This window comes from Haliotis rufescens, unplaced genomic scaffold (assembly GCF_023055435.1).
Source record: "Haliotis rufescens isolate VD_foot unplaced genomic scaffold, xgHalRufe1.0.p SCAF_2, whole genome shotgun sequence".
NCBI lineage: Eukaryota > Metazoa > Mollusca > Gastropoda > Lepetellida > Haliotidae > Haliotis > Haliotis rufescens.
Window position 1 is genome coordinate 74,484,942 of NW_025963890.1, and position 22,104 is coordinate 74,507,045.

Consider the following 22,104-nt stretch of genomic DNA (forward strand, 5'->3'; position numbering starts at 1 on the left):
TTTTGCCTTTCACGCCCAAAGGAATCTGTTTCGGCTGATAATCGAGCCTGATTATTCCCTGGCGTGTTATGTTATATATGAATATAACACAGGCCTTCTGAACGTCTTCCGGAGATCAAATAGAAATAGGGGGGCACGGGTGGCCCAGTCGTCTAAGGCGCCGCGATTCGCTGTGCAGAGTTGCGTCCCTTGGGCACGCCAGAAACCTATGATTGTGGGTTCGAATCCCGGTTCGCCCCGATTATGTTTCTAGGTTTGTCAGCACCATACCCGTGCTCGTGGGTTTCACCGAAGTGGTAAACGTCTGAGACCTGCATCACTTCGGGCTTTCCTCCCACGTTAAGCTGACACGCCGTGATATAACTGGAATACTGTTAAAAGCGGCGTTAAACCCAACTCACTCACTCACTCACTCACTCACTCAAATAGAAATATATTATTCGTTTTTCGAAATGATTATCATGCTTTATTGTCGTGGTTTTGTGTGGTTTCAGCCAATGTTAATTTGCATTATCGCGAAAATACACTGATAATCCCCGACGTAGGGGGACCCGAACCACACAGACCAAGTGGTTGATGGTGTGAACTTCAAACCTCAGAAATCTGGGTAAAGGAACACTCTAGCAGCAGGGCCAGCACTAGAGTTGGTCTAAGTGAAACTCAGACTTTGTCAACCTGCTAGGGCGGGACCTGTCGCCTCTGAACTAGCCTATAATAACACGTCAACGCTAGAGAATAATTAAACAGATTCCACTTGGTGTAAAAGGCAAAATAGCGATGGCAAATGTATGAATGGATCATTGGAAATCAAGAACGACACCAGGTGTTCGCGAACAGGGTAAGCATGTCCTGCCCTACCGGTAGCATCCGCCACTCGCACAATCTGCATAAAAAGGTAAGTGTTTGTTTGTTGCCGGACACCCCATAGCAGAACTCCTCCATGCGACGGTGGCCTAACATGGGGAATCGAAAAGAAGCTCAACAATCCTTGACCTTGATGGTGTAGACATGAATCTCAGCAGCTCATGACCATGTTTGTTTGTTTGTTGTTTAATGCCGCATTCAGCAATACTACATCTATATGACGACGGTCTTTAAATAAACAAGTCTAAACCAGACAATCCAGTTTTTTACATCATAAGCATCGATCTACGCAATTGGAATACGATGACATGCATCAACCAAGTCAGCGATCCGTTAGTCGCCTGCAACGAGAAGCATAGTCACCTCTTACGACAAGCATGGGTTGCTGAAGACCTATTGTAACCCGGATCTGCACGGGATCCTCCTGAAACTGTGATGGGCCCTACCGTGATGGGCCCTCCAAGGAGGCAAGTGATTCATGGTTCATTCTCCATTAAGTGTGCAGATAGATTCCATGTCCCAGGAATGGATGCATACAGTGAATTACAACATGGGGAATATGTACTCACCAAATAACCCATACACTTATTTCATTGTCACAACATATGATTTGGTAATGTCAGTGCTTCAATGCGCCAAATGAATTGTTTATATACTAGTATTTTAAATAATGATTAAAACTAGCTACTTTTTCATCTGTCTTGAATCCCTAATAGATATATCCATCTTTAACTGAATCCAAAATAGGGATTCGATCATAACGGAATATTCTTGGCATGGTTTCAGCGCTGCTGTCTGTGAAACGCTTTATGTTTCAAGACCAAAGGTACATGTCTCCCATATGCAGAACAGATCCCTTACTGTTGCCAGAAATTAACCACAAGAAGGTTTTATATTGATCATAAACATATTCACAGATACGTTACCATACACGCCACACACTAGGTAAAAGTGACCATTCTGTGCACCCCAGTGTTTATATACCTAGAGCAGATATGACTTGCAAACGCTTGATATGGGTAGGGTATACCTGTGAATGATTTACAAGTAACTGTCATCAATGTCATTTGTTTCCACAGATACGCCTAATACGTTACGAAAGTTCTGTCAACCATGTTTATTTCTAATAAAATGAGACTGAATTGTCTTACAGTTCCAATTTTATTGGCATAACTGTAAAAGAAGTATTTACTTGACCGACAGCGTGGTGATGTGTGTTTACTGATGACAAAGTATCTGTTTCAGTGCCGTACTATAATCATTGCAGTATTGTTTTCACTCACAGGTAATATTTCTTTCTGTGTCCAGCAAGTGTATCGCCAAACTCCTGTCCCAAAGATTATCCATAATTCTTAATACAATCAAGGTAGGGCTTTATTTATATTCACAGAAAGTATTTGAGACAAGTGGAAGTTATACCATTTGGATTCTCAAAACCTCAAAGGATTTGCTTGAAGTTTTTCAATATCAGAAATGAACTGAGTTCAGTTCTGTCAATTTGATGTTTTAACTTTGTACACAACTATCCCGCACGGTAAACTTGAGAGAAAATTTCATCCCGTGATCCATCGGGTATTTCTTACTAAACGTGACGGCCATAATATAGTTACATATCATTCTTCAGGTATGTTGTGCTCCAATTTGATTGGATTGCCCCTTGGAGTTTTCTGATTTTGAAGTCTTTCGGGTTGGTTGTAAGAGTTTGATTTTGTCCCACTGGATGCCGTGGCTGGGGTTGTCACGGATATGGTCTGATAAAGCTGACTTAAAGACAACTTTAGGAACTGAGCAGTGAAGTTCATTGAGTTTGATTTTAAGGGCCTTAATGTTTCGCCAATATAAGCATGTCCACAATGACACTGGGTGCGGTACACTGTTCCCGATGGTTCTTGCTATTAGTTGGATGGCGGTTTTCCTGAGGTGTTTGATGGTGTTTTGAATGTTGTTACGCCTCTTGAAAAATACACCAATAGTGATTTCTTTAAGAGATCTTTATGATCACCTAGAAGGAAAAGCCCTGGAAACATCATCATAACCCCCCTCTTCTGGTTCCCCACGTTCATGACACCTTTGTCATCCTACATCCCAACAAGGACCCCAGAACTCTACTAGGCCACCTCAATTCCCAAAACCCACATATGCAGTTCACCATGCAGGTAGAATCTGATCGTCAACTATCCTTCCTTGATGCACTTGTACAAAAAGAAAAACACAACATGTTCCAGACCACTGTATACCGCAAACCAATCCACACAGATCAATACCTTCACTATGCCCCCAACCATCCACCCCAAGTAATAAAAGAATCATCACAACCCTAACAAGACGAGCTCACAACATCTGTTCTTCGAAGCAACATCTTACCACTGAACTAGGTGAGGTGAAATTGGGTTTAACGTCGCGTCCAAGATTATTGCACTTATATAGTGACGTGCATGTACGTGTGTGTGTGGCTGCTTGTACTAGTCTGGACTGATGCCGATTTATAGTGCTAGCCCACTGAGATACCATGCCTCAGTTTAACATGAATACCCCACTCGGACACAGTATACTGACTCCGAGCCGACCAGTCCTTGTTTTAGCCCCTTAATGCCGAGCGCCAGACAGGGTAACAACAAGTGCCATCTTTTAAGTCTTTTGGTATGACGCGGCTGGGGATCGAACCCCGGACCTTCCGCTCTCTGGGCGGACGCTCTACCACTAGACCACGGAGGCGGTCTACCAACGAACTTAGCCACCTCAAACAAGTGCTCACACAATACAACCACTACCCCGAGCAGCTTGTACAACAGACAACTCACAACATCACTAAGAAACCCCAGAAATCTCCCCGCAGTAAGCACCTTTGTCATCAGCCTAGTTTGGAACCTTTAGCCACAAAATCCAGACAGTCAGGTCAACATTGTAATAAAGAAGTTGGTCATCCATATATGTTCTCCTTCATGTTTTCTGCTCGGATTGACAAAGTGTAAACAAGGGAATTTGCCCAAGAAGTTTAACATAAGCTTCAGCTGTATCGATGACAATGAATTGTGTCACCTTGATTGAAGGGTCTTATACGACGCCCAAGGGTGATAAGTCTGCAGAGAACGCCAATGATTATTTCAATGGTCCTTCACGGGATGGTACCCACGGCTGATGTTGGAGACACCTCGTGTATCGTTGATGAACGCATTGTTATACCATATGTCAGTGAAATAATGAAGAAAAGTCTCTCGCTGCCTCCTTGGTGGCGTGATGCCAGTTATCACGGAATCGATATTTTATACAATACCCTGTCATTGAAAGATACTTTCATCCAACCTCACTTACACAATTGTAAATTCTTCGACCGCTGAAACTCATCATGAATTAATAATAATATGAAAAATAATTATTTAGAAAAGAATGGACGTTATTATTGTGTCATATTTAATTTATGTCTATAAATCAGTACATCCAATTCCTTGTTTATTACTACAAGCAACAGAAGATCTGGGTCAGTCGTCTTAGGCACTGTAATTTGATATGCAGAGTTCCTTTTATTTTATTTCGTGCGTTCGAATTTCGAAACATCGAATGAAATTTCGTTTTCGTTATATTTTCAAATAAATCTAGGATTTCAACACTAAACACATAATGCATGGTGTTATTGTGGGTACAAGTTGGACCCGTGAAGATCCAGGTAGAGAACTGGTCTGCAGCAAGCCATGCTTGTCGTAAGAGGAGACAAATGAGATTGGGAGGTCAGGCTCGCTAACGTGATTGATGCATGTCATCGTATCCCAATTGCGTGGATGGATGGTTATGATGTTTATCGCTGGATTGTCTGGTCAAGACTCGATTATTTACAGACCGCCGTCATATAGCTGGAATATTGCTGAGTGCGGTGTAAAACAACAAAGAAACAAACGGTACAATTTGATTGATAATAATAATAAAACTAGACTGGACCAGGATGATATAAATGTACTCCATGTGTGGAATATTGCTGAATGCGGCATTAAACAATTAACGCACGCACGCACGCATTGTTCTGTTTTGGACAACACTTCAGTTATAGCGCGGCGTGCAATCTTGATGGTGGAGATAAGCCCGACTATCTGCAGGTCTTCGATGTTCACAACTTTGGAGAAACCCACGAACTCGGGAGCATCCACCAAGAATAACAATCTGGTGGAATCTGGGAGTCGACATCATGAACCTAGAGGACGCAGCCTGCAGAGCTAATTGCCGCGCCTCAGACGACGGGATCACCAGTACTTCCTGTACTCTTTGAAGCTTAAGACTGACGTATTTTTATCTTTAAGTATATCTATTAGTCTGGGGTGGATTTGTTTAACTTTTGTATGTGCTTGGGTCTTAGACAAACAGTTTGAGGTACCCCATCCTAACGTACGGTCATGGATGTTTAATGATTGGTTGAGTACAGATCAGCATAGGTCAACGAATTAGTGCCAATCTAGATGAAACGAAATCAGCTATATGTCCAAAATAGCTTGAACATTATTCGTAAAGTGACCAACTGGAGCACGACGGGCAGTATTGACCAGTCGCTACTATTGATTCGTGTTGAGCGTGATTCGACAAACACGACGCTATTCCTAGCCGCCCAATCACAGCGTTCTTACGAGCGAGAGAAATTCTGGCAATATTAGTGGTAAGGGGTATCGAGATGGCGCTATTGAGGTCACTTCCAAAACGAAAATATGGTGGGAAACAGATCCAGGGATTTGTCAAAATAGAAAGGAGAAATAATACACTGTATAATCGAGGATGCCATGCGACTTACAAACCAGCATATCGTTCGGATTGATATTGTGAACAACGATGCACACAGTCGGGGTGTTATGACACCCGATCAAAGAAGTCCCCTCTTATGCCCAGCATATGTTGCTAGGGAACAATTCTAACCTGGAATCCCCACTGGATAAGATAGAGTAAAGTAACGTTGGTCGTGAAGAGTAGGTGGATGGTTGACCGCGTTCATCAAGCTTGACTCCTGATGTTTTACTATTCGTTCGTTCATTCATTCATTCATTCATTCATTCATTCATTCATTCATTCAAATAGATTGCAGGAGGGTTTGGGTGATCCTGGCACAGTCAGACCGGTTAGGCTCAACATCAGCCCAGGGCCCTTGCCCCCTCAACACGCAGCCCAGCTATCGAATGGAACTTCTCCCAGGAAGCGCTGCCTGGTCGAACCCACCGAGAACTTTTCGTGGAATGTGAAGACTCCCCAACACTGCAGTCTTCTGCATTACCCAGATTGTCAGAAGGGCTGTATTCCTGGTAGTAAACCCGGCTACTCTCCCAATGTCAGTCAACAGATTGGGAGTGACCAAACCTAAGACACCGAGAACAAGGGGAGTCGGACAACTTGGTACTTGGGATGCAAGCGTGACATTTCGAAAGCGAGGTCCGCATATTTTTTCGTGTATTTCCTGAATCATGTCAATCACATAAGTCTCAAAAAGGACAGAAAATTCAATAACATAAGTTATTTCACTGCCTTTATAAAAAAGACAAGATCAGGTTTGTTGGCCTGGATAGGTTTAAGGCTGTATACGGGCCTATTCCAACGAATTATGTATTCATCATTTTCCATGACGCCCTCTACATATCCCGGGTCGTACCATGGATGGACCTCTGTGTCAAAACCACAAGCATGGCGAAGACGGTAATACAATGAGATAATAAGATACTGTGTTTGTGCCAAGGCTGGGCATCCACTGACAATGAGTTGGACAGTCTCATTAAATTCATTGCATATTCTAAATTTCATATTTACATTTTGATGCAAAATCACACATTGACGGTTTCTAGTGGGAAGTGACTGGTCTTGAGCCACAAACAGAAAACCTCCTGGTTCACTTCTCAGGCCAGCTGACTTCACCCAAGCGATGGACTCTGCAGGGTTCCTGATCAACACACTGCACATAAACTCGATGCAGTGGTCGTTCAGATGGCCTCTCCTTGAGTCTGGGCGGATTTGATATGGCACTTCGCTTGGCTGACACTCATTTCTGTACCGTCCAGCCGTACAGAACCACCAACAAAATCAACGCTAACATTGAGATTATGTCCCACAGCCTTGGCTCGTTTAAGAAAACTGCGGAATGCCTTGGTGTCACCCCAAGTCTCCACAAGGGGGTCATCATACAAATAAATGTGTGCAAAAGTGCCAATACAGTTCTATCGTGAAGAGCCTCCACGTTAATCAAACTACATGCTCACATTATAATTTGTAAATATAAGCTATTGAGGGAATAGCGAGGGTGGTGGGATCTATTGCTTGTCAGGACACTTCGTGTGGATACAGCATAATTATTCGTGGCTTTGACTTCATTGCGAGCGTTTAGCTCCGAACTCGTTCTTCTACTCATTATTATCCGTGTGATACTTCTGACTACTTCCAATGATGCATTGCACACACACACACACACACACACACACACACACACACACACACACACACACACACACACACGCACACACACACACGCACACGCACGCACACACTCTCACGCACGCACTCACACACACACGCACACACACACACACACACACGCACTCACACACACATGCACTCACCACACACACACACATCTATACACTTGTGTTTCGTATTGTAACCGATACAGTTTAATCTGGTGTTAAACCCAGCTCACTCACTCACTCACTCACTCACTCACTCGGGAGCTGGCGGTACAGCATCAATCATTTCCTTCACACAGACCAGCGTTGTAAAACAGCTCTGCATTTCCAAGTTCCTGTCCTCCATGTCCTATTCTACACAAGGTTCATCCCAGTAACTTATCGACAAAATACTTCAACTTCTCTGTCTTGTTCTAACAGTAAACACAATAGAGGAACTAGTCCCACTGTTTAAACCATTCCGCTGCAACGAGGTACACGTAGGTTCGATATCCCTCTGGTGGAGAAAACGTACGATATTCCGTTAAAGAGATTCGCCAATCAAAGACAGAGCTTTCATTTATGTATTTTTATTAAATGTCAATATTTTAAAACTGCTTGGGGCATTTATTTCATCATTTCCGAGGATTGATTATATACCACACGTTTATCATCAATTCGATGAAATGTTCTAAGAAACATTTTACTTTCAACTGCCGATTAAAAGAATATGGGATAGTCTCAATATAATCGATCCTGCCTTTCAATGTAATATTTTACAAGATTTGAATTTGTTTCCCGTAATGAATTAAATGAATATATTGATTCAAAATGTGTGTTTTTAAGAACCAGAATGTAGTGAGGTTGTCGTCTATTTGAACTAAACATCTGGCCGCTTACTGTGTAGATTGATTCAACTGCATGTATACTAGATCGACCGTATTGAATCATTATGGAAACGAACGATCCCAATTTACATTCTGTTGAAACCTTCCTACATGTATTAGGTATACTTGTTGTTAGCAACTTGATACACAACAGTGGTTTGGAGGTTTGCAAATATATACAATGACAGGTTCATATACCATCTGCTGTTGGCCCAATGCCCCCTGAAATTCATACACTTTTATGTAACCATTCATCAACATTTCTGAACCAACGTCACGAATGTACTTTTGTAGATTTAATTACAATTCAATTGTTCCTCCAATTTCCTCCCAAGTATTTCAAAACGCCAGCGTGCAGCAGATATCGGCTTAGTATTCTTATAGTCCGACAGGGAAATTCCATTAAATTGGGCCCATTTCATTGGTTCCAACAAGCAGCACTGGTTTCTCCTCTGCCCAACTAAACGTCGACTGCTAGCATGCTTGGCAATCATGACACCCGTCAGATAGACCCGCTACAGCGTGTTGGCCCTTCACAGGCAAATAAGCACTTGTACTAATATTGATCCCGTGCTGGAATCTTCAGTCCATGTTGTATCACTCCATCAGGTAGCATGAGCAGGAATACCGGGATAAAACAAGACGGACAGGAATATACTCAAGCCTTCACTTGGAATCGTAAACGTATCTAAACTCATGAGTTTTGCCTATGGATTTATCGGCCATCGAGGAACGGTTCCCCGGCGATGCGGTAGGTACCGAAACAACCTATTGGCTTAATCGAACTGATCAAAAGAAGTATTTAAAACATGTATTTGTTCAAGTATGATTTTATCGAGGATGTTTGATTATTTACCCGGTTCAAGTGGATTAATTTAGGAGACTATTCATACCCGCAGTGTTATCAGCTTTTTATTGAACCTTACTTTCAGGCGTCATCCAGAGACATCGGCACCAAGGTCGGGAGACGAGATAAGACATGTCATGCTTGTGTACAAACAGGTGGCTATTCCACCAGAATGTCACTTTGTATATTTATTGTATTATTCAGGTATTAAATCATTAATATAGACGTTTATCATTCCATCTGCACACATATCTTTGCTTCATGCAATTCATGTTCAACTGTCAACCCTTTGTTCGCCATGCAAACCATGAGAAGTGATATACAAATACTGTATGACAAACATATCCCATTCACATTTTCATATACAGTAAACTACGGTTATAACGAACTCAAAGGGACTACTAATTTTAGTTCGTTATAGCCGTAGTTCGTTATAAGCATATATACAGCATAACTAGAGCAAATAGTCGGGACCAAAAAGTAAGTTCGTTATATCCGTCAGTTCGTTATAAGCGTGTTCGTTATAACCGTAGTTTACTGTACTTTCGAATGCATTGTGGCAGGAAGACCAGAAAATGAAAACGATCTGAGATGAAAGGAGAGTTATGCTATATCATCACATTTTTATGGTATTTTCATTTGTATGTTATAGACGGTAGGAACTGTATTGAAGGTTTTCATATCAAAGTTAAAGTATTATGTCATCGTTGCAAAAAAGGGTTAACATATTATTTCTTGTTTCTAAAGAAGTTAATACACTACGCCAGATTTACGAAACCACATTGATATAAGCGACAAAATAATGTTCATAATCATAATATATCTCTGCTAAAAGCACAGTCCGTTGAACGACTCTGACTATATCAGAAGCGTGTGTTTATAAATCAGTATCAAATAGTGGCGATACCACGTGATACAACATTAACATGAACTAACGTCAATAATCACCCAAAGAACACCAGATCTGTTATTGGTGGAAGAATTCGTTTGTCAGTTAAGATTCGTTTATTCTCTGTAGTTTCACCTCTGTTATCACTGAATCAGCATTTGTTTACGAGAAGTCAATAAGAGCATTTTAAATGGCTAAGAGACACGCCTTTCGAAAGGTTTAAAATTCAGCATATCGCTAACACTATTTGGATCTGTTTTGGGTTAGTACAGACAAAGACGTATATAGATATATAGATATACGTCTTTGGTACAGACCATTAACTGATACTAGAAGAACCTGACCAGACTAACATCTAGTCTAGAAATGAACATATCATACAGAAAAAAACAGTTGTTCAGTTATCTTAATTAAAATATAATAAAAGGGAGCCCTGTGACTCTCGTCATTCCTGATACTACAGTAATCTAGACTTGCCAAACATTATAGACTTGCATGGGCTGTATTTGATATATATGTGTATGAGGGTCTGTAGACAGACTAGAAGCTGACGGGAAGATGGGCACCCGGGATGTTTAAACCCCGTCTTCAGTTTTCTGGGACAGTAAGTGGACAATCAGGATTGACTATTTGCAATGACGTCACACTAGAAATGAGCAGCACCACAATTGACAGTCGATGATACACGTTGAGGAAGGCTCTGTACAGGCGTGGTGCTGCTCAGGACAATGCCTGTGCATACGTCACACGAACAGTGGCTGCGGATGCAGATTGTGGTTTCGAATTACTTCCCCCTTACTCTCACATCTGTGTGGGAGAGTTGTCCCAGTTACGACACTTTTATTGCGCCGTCGACACCAAGAAGACGACTCCTACACGACGGGATATCACAGCTGCAGCTTCGCTAGAGCATCCGTGGAATTCAGTGTATTGAACTCAAAGGGATTGTATTGAAAAATAACATGTAATTTTCTTTGTTTGGAACTATTTTTTTATCTGAGGCCACGAACGTTTTGATTTATCCTCATAAACATTAGGTAGATGAGATTACTGCAGGAGGTACCAAAAGCGTCACCCGACTAGCAGAGGTCGGTTACCATCATGTAACTCTGCCACGATTGGATAAAGGTGTTAAAGTGTCTGTAATCTCCCTAACAATTGTTGATCCATGTTATGAGTTGATTATATCACCAATATTTCAGCTATATGACGGCGGTCTGTGAATAATCGTGTCTGGATCAGACAATCCAGTGATTGACATCATGAGCATGGAACCACGCAATTGGGATACAATGACATGCATCAACCAAGTCAGCAAGCCTGACCATCCGATTCCGTTAGTCGCCTCTTACGACAAGCATAGTCGCCTTTTACGGCGAGCATGGGTTGCTGAAGACCAATTCCTCTCCGAATCTTCACGGGTCTGGGAGAACATTTCAAAATCACATCATGTATATCAGTGGCCAAAATGTCCGATGCAATTCCCTATTTTGACTTGTACTATATGTTCCCGTGTCGGTTCAGGTGAACAATTGACTTGCCTTTGCATGTGTTTGTGACGGGTACCACTGGTGTCGCAGTTACGCTCACCTTTTCGCGAACACCTGGTATCATCACTATTTGATCCATTCCATACCAATAAGAAATCTCTGCCCAAAACAGAGTCGATCCTGACATATCATGAGCCTGTGGACCAAGCTGAACCCAGCTGGACCTAGCTGGACCCAGCAATATATCTTTCTTTGTATGAATTTTATGGACCTTTGGAATCTAGTACAAAAGAGGAATGGAGATTTCTTCAGGTTTTTGAGTCAAGTCAAAACTTGACCGTACTGATGCATGGTTTTGACAGATTTTTTTCCAAAGTTAACATACTTTATCAAACAATTAATGTGGTGATGCTTACATATGATGTTATTTAAAGCCCTGTCAGTGGGACCAACTACAATCTTTTCATGTAGGCAGCCAGACTTTGGATGACAGCTGGCTGGTCGAAATTCGGGTACACAAGTTCAAGTTATTTCCGATTGTGTAGCTCTAACGTGCGAGTGCTATGACAAATATAAGTGCGAACACAATCAAATGTGATGTCACAAGCAAGTGACGTCATGTCAAATAGTTTAACGTCACAATATCTATACAGGCCGGCCAGTCGACTTGTGAGGGTTCTACAAGGCGGCAACTGGCCAATCAAATCGTTTGATTATTTAACGAGTATTGATAATAGAGCGTGCAAAACTGTTTTTATGTCACGTGACTAGACAAACGAGAAAACAAATATGCTCATTACCACTGGGGTTAAAAGTAGGCGATACTGCCACTGTGAGAACTTGGTGATATATTAAGTGACACTTACGACGCAAAGATTCACGCATCATTTGGTATTATTGCCGACGTAATCAAATATGGATGACCTCCGTTTCTACAGCAATGAACCGTTGCCTTTTTCGAAGACTTGAGATTAAAATTTTAGTCTTGAAATGCACAGGCAACCCACATTGTCTTTATCAACAAAGCGAAGTGACACTTCCAGACAAGATAAACTTAGCTATTAGCAAAACTAGATTGTTTAACAAACACTAGCTGTCGGAGCAGTGAACCATTGGCATGTTGGAAGAGGGAATGGATGTCAAAAGCAGGCCTTTGTTTCATGTCAACAATGGCACGGATTCAGAATCTTCACGGGAAATAAGTCAAAATTAAAAAGCACAATAGGATGACGATCTAATTCATAGTAAATATATATAAAATTATATTGATTATAATTCGGACTCGGGGCAAAAACTCTGTATGTATGTAAAACAGACCCTTTAGTTCGAGGGGTTGAGCAAAATCCTCCCTGTAATTTATTTGAAAAATGTATTGGGAAAAAGTGTGACCCCCTCTCTCTCCCTCGCTTCCCTCCCCCAACTCACTGTGCGTGCGAAGAACACATTTGCACGTTTTGTTTGTACACAACTTACTGTAGGCGTATTGTGTATGTATGTTCATTGATTTCTATGACTTGAAGTTGAACACTATGACGTCAGTGGGACTATAGGAGTATAGAAGATCCATACTACCGGCTTCGTGATCATAGCTCTAGCGTTACAGTTGACGTGATCTCAGTAGTAGAACATATATGTTCAGGAGTGTCTATACATTAAGCTAATAACTACCATTTGCTAAATGGTTTAATCAAACATTGCTTAAAATAGCGTTAAGTATACTTTGGATTGTATTAAGTTCATCTCAGAAGGACGAACATTTTTTTAACACTAAAGTGTGGGCAGTGTCTTTCCTTGCCACCATGAAAGGCTTGGTTGAGCCTTTCCGGAAAGTTCATTATAGACATTAAGAGAAATTTACCAAAAATGACACGGCGCTTATCAGCAAGATTCTCAATGCTATTCCATACTATGACCTTTACATGGATTTCGTCACGCCTCTTTTCTCAGATGCATTTACCGGGTGGTCGGGCTCGGTGTCTTGGTTATAGACCGGGTGGTCGGGCTCGGTGACTTGGTTTTAGACCGGGTGGTCGGGATTTGTGTCTTGGTTATAGACCGGGTGGTCGGGCTCGGTGACTTGGTTATAGACCGGGTGGTCGGGATTGGTGTCTTGGTTATAGACCGGGTGGTCGGGATTTGTGTCTTGGTTATAGACCGGGTGGTCGGGCTCGGTGACTTGGTTTTAGACCGGGTGGTTGCGATTTGTGTCTTGGTTATAGACCGGGTGGTCGGGCTCGGTGACTTGGTTTTAGACCGGGTGGTCGGGCTCGGTGTCTTGGTTATAGACCGGGTGGTCGGGCTCGGTGTCTTGGTTATAGACCGGGTGGTCGGGCTCGGTGTCTTGGTTATAGACCGGGTGGTCGGGCTCGGTGTCTTGGTTATAGACCGGGTGGTCGGGCTCGGTGTCTTGGTTATAGACCGGGTGGTCGGGCTCGGTGTCTTGGTTATAGACCGGGTGGTTGGGCTCGGTGTCTTGGTTATAGACCGGGTGGTCGGGCTCGGTGTCTTAGTTATAGACCGGGTGGTCGGGCTCGGTGACTTGGTTATAGACCGGGTGGTCGGGATTGGTGTCTTGGTTATAGACCGGGTGGTCGGGATTGGTGTCTTGGTTATAGACCGGGTGGTCGGGCTCGGTGACTTGGTTTTAGACCGGGTGGTCGGGATTGTGTCTTGGTTATAGACCGGGTGGTTGGGCTGGGTGTCTTGGTTATAGACCGGTTGGTCGGGCTCGGCGTCTTGGTTATAGACCGGGTGGTTGCGATTGGTGTCTTGGTTATAGGCCGGGTGGTTGCGATTGGTGTCTTGGTTATAGACCGGGTGGTTGCGATTGGTGTCTTGGTTATAGGCCGGGTGGTTGGGATTGGTGTCTTGGTTATAGACCGGGTGGTCGGGCTGGGTGTCTTGGTTATAGACCGGGTGGTCGGGCTCGGCGTCTTGGTTATAGACCGGGTGGTCGGGCTCGGCGTCTTGGTAATAGACCGGGTGGTCGGGCTCGGCGTCTTGGTTATAGACCGGGTGGTTGGGATTGGTGTCTTGGTTATAGACCGCGTGGTCGAGCTCGTTGTCTTGGTTATAGACCGGGTGGTCGGGCTCGGTGACTTGGTTATAGACCGGGTGGTTGGGATTGGTGACTTGGTTATAGACCGGGTGGTTGGGATTGGTGTCTTGGTTATAGACCGGGTGGTCGGGCTCGGTGACTTGGTTATAGACCGGGTGGTTGGGATTGGTGTCTTGGTTATAGACCGGGTGGTCGGGCTCGGTGTCTTAGTTATAGACCGGGTGGTTGGGCTCGGTGTCTTGGTTATAGACCGGGTGGTCGGGATTGGTGACTTGGTTATAGACCGGGTGGTTGGGATTTGTGTCTTGGTTATAGACCGGGTGGTCGGGCTCGGTGTCTTGGTTACAGACCGGGTGGTTGGGATTGGTGTCTTTGTTATAGACCGGGTGGTTGCGATTGGTGTCTTGGTTATAGACTGGGTGGTTGGGATTGGTGTCTTGGTTACAGACCGGTTGGTTGGGATTTGTGTCTTGGTTATAGACCGGGTGGTCGGGCTCGGTGTCATGGTTATAGACCGGTTGGTTGGGATTGGTGTCTTGGTTACAGACCGGTTGGTTGGGATTGGTGTCTTTGTTATAGACCGGGTGGTTGGGATTGGTGTCTTGGTTATAGACCGGGTGGTCGGGCTCGGTGACTTGGTTATAGACCGGGTGGTTGGGATTGGTGTCTTGGTTATAGACCGGGTGGTCGGGCTCGGTGTCTTAGTTATAGACCGGGTGGTTGGGCTCGGTGTCTTGGTTATAGACCGGGTGGTCGGGATTGGTGACTTGGTTATAGACCGGGTGGTTGGGATTTGTGTCTTGGTTATAGACCGGGTGGTCGGGCTCGGTGTCTTGGTTACAGACCGGGTGGTTGGGATTGGTGTCTTTGTTATAGACCGGGTGGTTGCGATTGGTGTCTTGGTTATAGACTGGGTGGTTGGGATTGGTGTCTTGGTTACAGACCGGTTGGTTGGGATTTGTGTCTTGGTTATAGACCGGGTGGTCGGGCTCGGTGTCATGGTTATAGACCGGTTGGTTGGGATTGGTGTCTTGGTTACAGACCGGTTGGTTGGGATTGGTGTCTTGGTTATAGACCGGTTGGTCGGGCTCGGTGTCATGGTTATAGACCGGTTGGTCGGGCTCGGTGTCTTGGTTACAGACCGGGTGGTTGGGATTGGTGTCTTGGTTATAGACCGGGTGGTTGCGATTGGTGTCTTGGTTATAGACTGGGTGGTTGGGATTGGTGTCTTGGTTATAGGCCGGGTGGTTGCGATTGGTGTCTTGGTTACAGACCGGGTTGTCGGGCTCGGTGTCTTGGTTACAGACCGGCTGGTTGGGATTGATGTCTTGGTTATAGACCGGGTGGTTGTGATTGGTGTCTTGGTTATAGGCCGGGTGGTTGGGATTGGTGTCTTGGTTACAGACCGGGTTGTCGGGCTCGGTGTCTTGGTTATAGACCGGGTGGTTGGGATTGGTGTCTTGGTTATAGACCGGGTGGTTGGGCTGGGTGTCTTGGTTATAGACCGGTTGGTCGGGCTCGGTGTCTTGGTTATAGACCGGGTGGTCGGGCTGGGTGTCTTGGTTATAGACCGGTTGGTCGGGCTCGGCGTCTTGGTTATAGACCGGGTGGTTGCGATTGGTGTCTTGGTTATAGGCCGGGTGGTTGCGATTGGTGTCTTGGTTATAGACCGGGTGGTTGGGATTGGTGTCTTGGTTATAGGCCGGGTGGTTGGGATTGGTGTCTTGGTTATAGACCGGGTGGTCGGGCTCTATGTCTTGGTTATAGACCGGGTGGTCGGGCTCGGTGACTTGGTTATAGACCGGGTGGTCGGGATTGGTGACTTGGTTATAGACCGGGTGGTTGGGATTGGTGTCTTGGTTATAGACCGGGTGGTCGGGCTCGGTGACTTGGTTATAGACCGGGTGGTTGGGATTGGTGTCTTGGTTATAGACCGGGTGGTTGCGATTGGTGTCTTGGTTATAGGCCGGGTGGTTGCGATTGGTGTCTTGGTTACAGACCGGGTTGTCGGGCTCGGTGTCTTGGTTACAGACCGGCTGGTTTGGATTGATGTCTTGGTTATAGACCGGGTGGTTGTAATTGGTGTCTTGGTTATAGACCGGGTGGTCGGGCTCGGTGTCTTGGTTATAGACCGGGTGGTTGGGATTGGTGTCTTGGTTATAGACCGGGTGGTTGGGATTGGTGTCTTGGTTACAGACCGGTTGGTTGGGATTGGTGTCTTGGTTATAGACCGGGTGGTCGGGCTCGGTGTCATGGTTATAGACCGGTTGGTTGGGATTGGTGTCTTGGTTGACAGCGTGTCGTCGTAACACGACCACGTGGTGCGTTGCTCATAATATCAACCACTGGAATTTGTTCCAGCTTCGACTATGTATAGTCGGAGTATTGATGGATGTTAGCCAACAAACAAACATTCAAATCCATTGCCTATCATATAGTAAGTATGAATTATCTATATCTACAAAAAATACTTTATCATTATTCAGACTTACTAACACATTACGTTGTCCTGTGCCAACACACGAAGAATCATGACAATAGACAATAGATTCCCACCACACTCGCTATTCGCAATGTGAGGGCGCGGTTTGATTAACGCGGAGGCTCTTCATGATAGAATGTAATTGTGCACTTTTGCACACATTTGTTTGTCTGACGATTCTCTTGTGAAGTATTTCAATTCTCATGATGAAAACAAGGCATTCCACAGTTTTATTTAACGAGGCAAGGATGTAGGACATAATCTCAATGTCAGTGTTGATTTTGTATCTGTATGCTGGACGGTACAGAAATGAGTGTCAACCAAGGGAAGTGCCATACCAAATCGGCCACGGACTCAAGGAGCAGTGATTTGAGAAGGTCAGCAACCCTGCAGAGTCCTTCATTTGGATGAAGTCGTCTGGCCTGAAAAGTGAATCGGAAGGCTTTCCCTTTGCTGCACAGGACCTCTCACTTCCAACACGAAACTTCCTAGGAATACATTTTCTAACAATTTGTGTAATGCAGAAGGCTGCAGTGTTGGGGAGTCTTCACTTTCTCCGAAAACTTGTGGGTGGGTTTGTCTTGGCAGCACTGGGAGAAGTCCCATTCGCAGTCAGGGCTGCGTGTAGAGGGGGCAAGGGCCCTGAGCTGATGAGCCTTACCATCCTGACTTTGCCACGATCACCAAAACCCTCTTTGCTGCATTTATTTATTTTAGCTTATAATAGCTTTGGAGAACAACGAACGGACCTATGGAAAAGCTTAAACAAATAATACGGTGAACGAAACATAGTTGCACGAAGCAGTATTAGTTTACTACAGGTTGTCATGGTGACCGAGATAACATATTCTGACCAAATATATCCCTATGGCCTTGACTTTATTCTGAGCAGTGCTTTACCAGAGCATATTGATGCCTCGCAGTAAATGAGTAAGGGTTATGTCCCTTGGTACATGGTGCACGTCATGGTTGATCTGTCTTTACAGAGGCATATTCAACAGCTCCCGTCATTTCAAAAGCAGACTGTTGTATAATAATTACTATTATGTAAATGCGATCCATGATTATGTCAGATTCATACTCCGGGGATCGATGAGGCTGTGGAGACTATCGTGTTTTGTTCTTTTTCTGCAAGCCTCGTTTCCGCGTAGGAAGTAAAACGAGTGAAAAGGACAGTGAGACTCAGTGTAATTTTGATTTTATCCGACTGTTTGTGTCATGCCCATCATTCACAATGTCTTCTCCGTACATGTTTTTCGTGACAAGGGACGCGATATCAGGCATAGATCCTATAAACATCTCATTTTCTTCCACCGTCACTGACATATAGTTAGCTATAAACATTTGATTTTGAGCGAGTGAGTGAGTGCGTATGGTTTTACGCCGCTTTTAGCAATATTCCAGCAATATCACGGGGGGCACACAAGAAAAGGGCTTCACACATTATACCCATGTCGGGAATCGAACCATGGTCTTCGGCGTTACGGGCGAACGGTTCATTTCACGGTGGCGGGACTTGTTTGAGATCAGCATTTCGTAATGTTATAGATCTCAAATACAATTTTTTTAAAACCAGGTGCTCAAGTTTAAAAAATATATATAAATAATGAACTATATTCCTTGTACAATTTACCATAGTCAGCATGACAAGGGCACACTGTTATCTCTCCTACAGAGCGAGGCGGAAGTACGGAGATCAGTAGAAGAGGGCCTAGATTATTGTTTTCTCAAATAATCCCGGCTCCCTCCCTGAAAATCAAAACGTTGCTCTCTTACGACATTCGATGTTCAATGATCACCTTCTGGAGCAGGACAACCACATTGAAACACATTGCATCTGTAAATGCTTAAAATTTCAAGTGTTTATGTTATTATCTTCTAACTGCTAACCAGACACAAACACACAAACAAACACACAAACACGCCCATCCGGTCATCGACGGGGATTCTGGGTAAGACTACGAGTATGTCTGCAGTAGATGGTGCGTGTCGTAAAGTGCTGACTAATTCATATTCACCCCCGAATATTATTATAAGTTCCCCAAAACTCACAAAGTGGCGAGACTATTTTCCAACAACAGCACTAAACACTTGCGAAAATGTATGCAAATATCATACTCATAAAACTGGAAACTGGACTTTTATAGTCAGTTAACTCTCTTGCCTCGGGCAGATGCTCCACAATAAGCAATTGAATCTACCTTTCTTGCGTCTGTAGATTTCTTTACGCGCTGTTGTCAATAATGTATTATCTTTATAGTGAAAGCGAGGACTTTCTAAACACAAAGTAGCACAGTGTTTTTGAAAGGCTTTTAGAGGCTAATTGAAGATATCACTCTGCGGATAAAATCTTTCAAGTTGTTTTCGTCTCTTACGTCGGTTACTCGGTGGACTGTTCCATAAAACGATCTTAGATCTGAGAATATCGTAACTCCCTATTTTAACATAGACTAAGCGCTAGGATAATCTTAATTCCGATACATTGACATAGACTTGGCGATAAGATGACCGTAACTCCCTATTTTAACATAGACTAAGCGCTAGGATAATCTTAATTCCCAAACATTGACATAGACTTGGCGATAAGATGACCGTAACTCCCTATTTTAACATAGACTAAGCGCTAGGATAATCTTAATTCCCATACATTGACATAGACTTGGCGATAAGATGACCGTAACTCCCTATTTTAACATAGACTTATCGCTAGGATAATCTTAATTCCCATACATTGACATAGACTTGGCGATAAGATGACCGTAACTCCCGTATTTTAACATAGACTAAGCACTAGGATAATCTTAATTCCCATACATTGACATAGACTTGGCGATAAGATGACCGTATGTCATACCATAGACCTAATGCTTTGGGGATCGTAACTTCCGTACGTTAACGTAGTCTTAGCGTTAAGATGAACGTAGCTCCCTTATTTAAACATAGACTTAGCGATAAGACGATCGTAGCTCCCTCATTTTAACACAGACATAGCGATAAGACGATCGTAGCTCTCATACTTTAACATAGACGTAGCGATAAGACGATCGTACCTTCCATACTTTAACACAGACGTAGCGATAAGAAGATCGTAGCTTACATACTTTAACACAGACGTAGCGATAAGACGATCGTAGCTTACATACTTTAACACAGACGTAGCGATAAGACGATCGTACCTTCCATACTTTAACACAGACGTAGCGATAAAACGATCGTGAAAGCGAGGACTTTCTAAACACAAAGTAGCACAGTGTTTTTGAAAGGCTTTTAGAGGCTAATTGAAGATATCACTCTGCGGATAAAATCTTTCAAGTTGTTTTCGTCTCTTACGTCGGTTACTCGGTGGACTGTTCCATAAAACGATCTTAGATCTGAGAATATCGTAACTCCCTATTTTAACATAGACTAAGCGCTAGGATAATCTTAATTCCGATACATTGACATAGACTTGGCGATAAGATGACCGTAACTCCCTATTTTAACATAGACTAAGCGCTAGGATAATCTTAATTCCCAAACATTGACATAGACTTGGCGATAAGATGACCGTAACTCCCTATTTTAACATAGACTAAGCGCTAGGATAATCTTAATTCCCATACATTGACATAGACTTGGCGATAAGATGACCGTAACTCCCTATTTTAACATAGACTTATCGCTAGGATAATCTTAATTCCCATACATTGACATAGACTTGGCGATAAGATGACCGTAACTCCCGTATTTTAACATAGACTAAGCACTAGGATAATCTTAATTCCCATACATTGACATAGACTTGGCGATAAGATGACCGTATGTCATACCATAGACCTAATGCTTTGGGGATCGTAACTTCCGTACGTTAACGTAGTCTTAGCGTTAAGATGAACGTAGCTCCCTTATTTAAACATAGACTTAGCGATAAGACGATCGTAGCTCCCTTATTTTAACACAGACTTAGCGATAACACGATCGTACCTTCCATACTTTAACACAGACGTAGCGATAACACGATCGTAGCTTACATACTTTAACACAGACGTAGCGATAACACGATCGTACCTTCCATACTTTAACACAGACGTGGCGATAAGACGATCGTACCTTTCATACTTTAACATAGACGTAGCTATAAGACGATCGTACCTTCCATACTTTAACACAGACGTAGCGATAACACGATCGTAGCTTACATACTTTAACATAGACGTAGCTATAAGACGATCGTACCTTCCATACTTTAACACAGACGTAGCGATAACACAATCGTACCTTCCATACTTTAACACAGACGTAGCGATAAGAAGATCGTAGCTTCCATACTTTAACACAGACGTAGCGATAACACGATCGTACCTTCCATACTTTAACACAGACGTAGCGATAAGACGATCGTACCTTCCATACTTTAACACAGACGTAGCGATAAGAAGATCGTACCTTCCATACTTTAACACAGACGTAGCGATAACACGATCGTAGCTTACATACTTTAACACAGACATAGCGATAAGAAGATCGTAGCTTCCATACTTTAACACAGACGTAGCGATAAGACGATCGTAGCTCTCATACTTTAACACAGACGTAGCGATAAGACGATCGTAGCTTACATACTTTAACACAGACGCAGCGATAAGACGATCGTAGCTCTCATACTTTAACATAGACGTAGCGATAAGACGATCGTACCTTCCATACTTTAACACAGGCGTAGCGATAAGAAGATCGTACCTTCCATACTTTAACACAGACGTAGCGATAACACGATCGTACCTTCCATACTTTAACACAGACGTAGCGATAACACGATCGTACCTTCCATACTTTAACACAGACGTAGCGATAAGAAGATCGTACCTTCCATACTTTAACACAGACGTAGCGATAAGACGATCGTACCTTCCATACTTTAACACAGACGTAGCGATAAGACGATCGTAGCTTCCATACTTTAACACAGACGTAGCGATAAGACGATCGTAGCTTCCATACTTTAACACAGACGTAGCGATAAGACGATCGTACCTTCCATACTTTAACACAGACGTAGCGATAAGAAGATCGTAGCTTCCATACTTTAACACAGACGTAGCGATAAGACGATCGTACCTTCCATACTTTAACACAGACGTAGCGATAAGACGATCGTACCTTCCATACTTTAACACAGACGTAGCGATAAGACGATCGTACCTTCCATA

The 22,104-nt window shown here is 43.4% G+C and overlaps 1 protein-coding gene across 1 annotated transcript in view; it reads left to right on the forward strand.

Moving 5' to 3' along the window:
• Positions 1-8,637: 8,637 nt before the first annotated feature.
• LOC124133261 (serine/threonine-protein phosphatase 6 regulatory ankyrin repeat subunit B-like) overlaps positions 8,638-22,104 on the forward strand; it is a 134,545-nt gene continuing 121,078 nt past the window's right edge. Inside the window, exon 1 of the mRNA XM_046497608.2 lies at positions 8,638-8,900. Within this exon, the coding sequence (XP_046353564.1) occupies positions 8,859-8,900 (42 nt within the window). The 5' untranslated portion in view covers positions 8,638-8,858. The remainder of the gene's footprint in view (positions 8,901-22,104) is intronic.